Source organism: Penaeus monodon, chromosome 21 (assembly GCF_015228065.2).
Source record: "Penaeus monodon isolate SGIC_2016 chromosome 21, NSTDA_Pmon_1, whole genome shotgun sequence".
In the NCBI taxonomy this organism is placed as follows: Eukaryota; Metazoa; Arthropoda; class Malacostraca; order Decapoda; family Penaeidae; genus Penaeus; species Penaeus monodon.
This window is the reverse complement of record NC_051406.1, coordinates 42,515,242-42,515,755: the sequence shown is the minus strand read 5'-3', so window position 1 is coordinate 42,515,755 and position 514 is coordinate 42,515,242. Positions and strand designations below refer to the sequence as shown.

The following is a 514-nucleotide window of genomic DNA, read 5'->3' as shown; positions in this document are numbered from 1 at the left end:
CTTCATTGTCTCTGCTGGCTAGGTTTCTATAAAGGAATGTATAGCTACCCATATGAAACCTTATTGAAGCATTTATCTTGCGCACATTATTGTTGATCATCTCTGGCTCTTAAGAATACCTCCTCTGGAATTTCTTTGGCTTGCTGCTGCTTTTGGTCAGATTTGTGGATCCTGAAAATATGGGTGGAATAAAGTAACCTCTTGCGTGAAATGACAGTGTGGAGATTGAATTTGGGTGTTCCTCTTTCCTGTTTCCTTGTGTTTGTAATTCTCTTCCCCTCCCTCTCATTCAACAGGCCAAGGTCTCTGCATGCGAGAAGTGTAGCGGCATTCTGTCTCCTGTGACGGGACCCCCAGGTGAACTAGGTGTTGAAGAATCCCCGGTGGTAACCAAGCTACACCAGCAGATTCGAGAGCTGGAGCTGGAGCTTGCACAGACCAAACTAGCCTTGGTTGAATCAGAGTGCAAAAATCAGGTTGGTACAATAGGTCCTAGAAGTTGGTTGTTTTTGAG

General features: G+C 44.9%; 1 protein-coding gene across 3 annotated transcripts in view; it reads left to right on the top strand.

The window, feature by feature from the left end:
* Positions 1–514, top strand: part of LOC119586520 (rab GTPase-activating protein 1-like) — a 36,962-nt gene that overhangs the window by 33,994 nt on the left and 2,454 nt on the right. For all 3 annotated transcript variants that reach the window (XM_037935271.1, XM_037935272.1, XM_037935270.1), the window contains one exon: positions 297–476. In XM_037935271.1, coding sequence (XP_037791199.1) covers positions 297–476 — 180 coding nt within the window. The remainder of the gene's footprint in view (positions 1–296; positions 477–514) is intronic.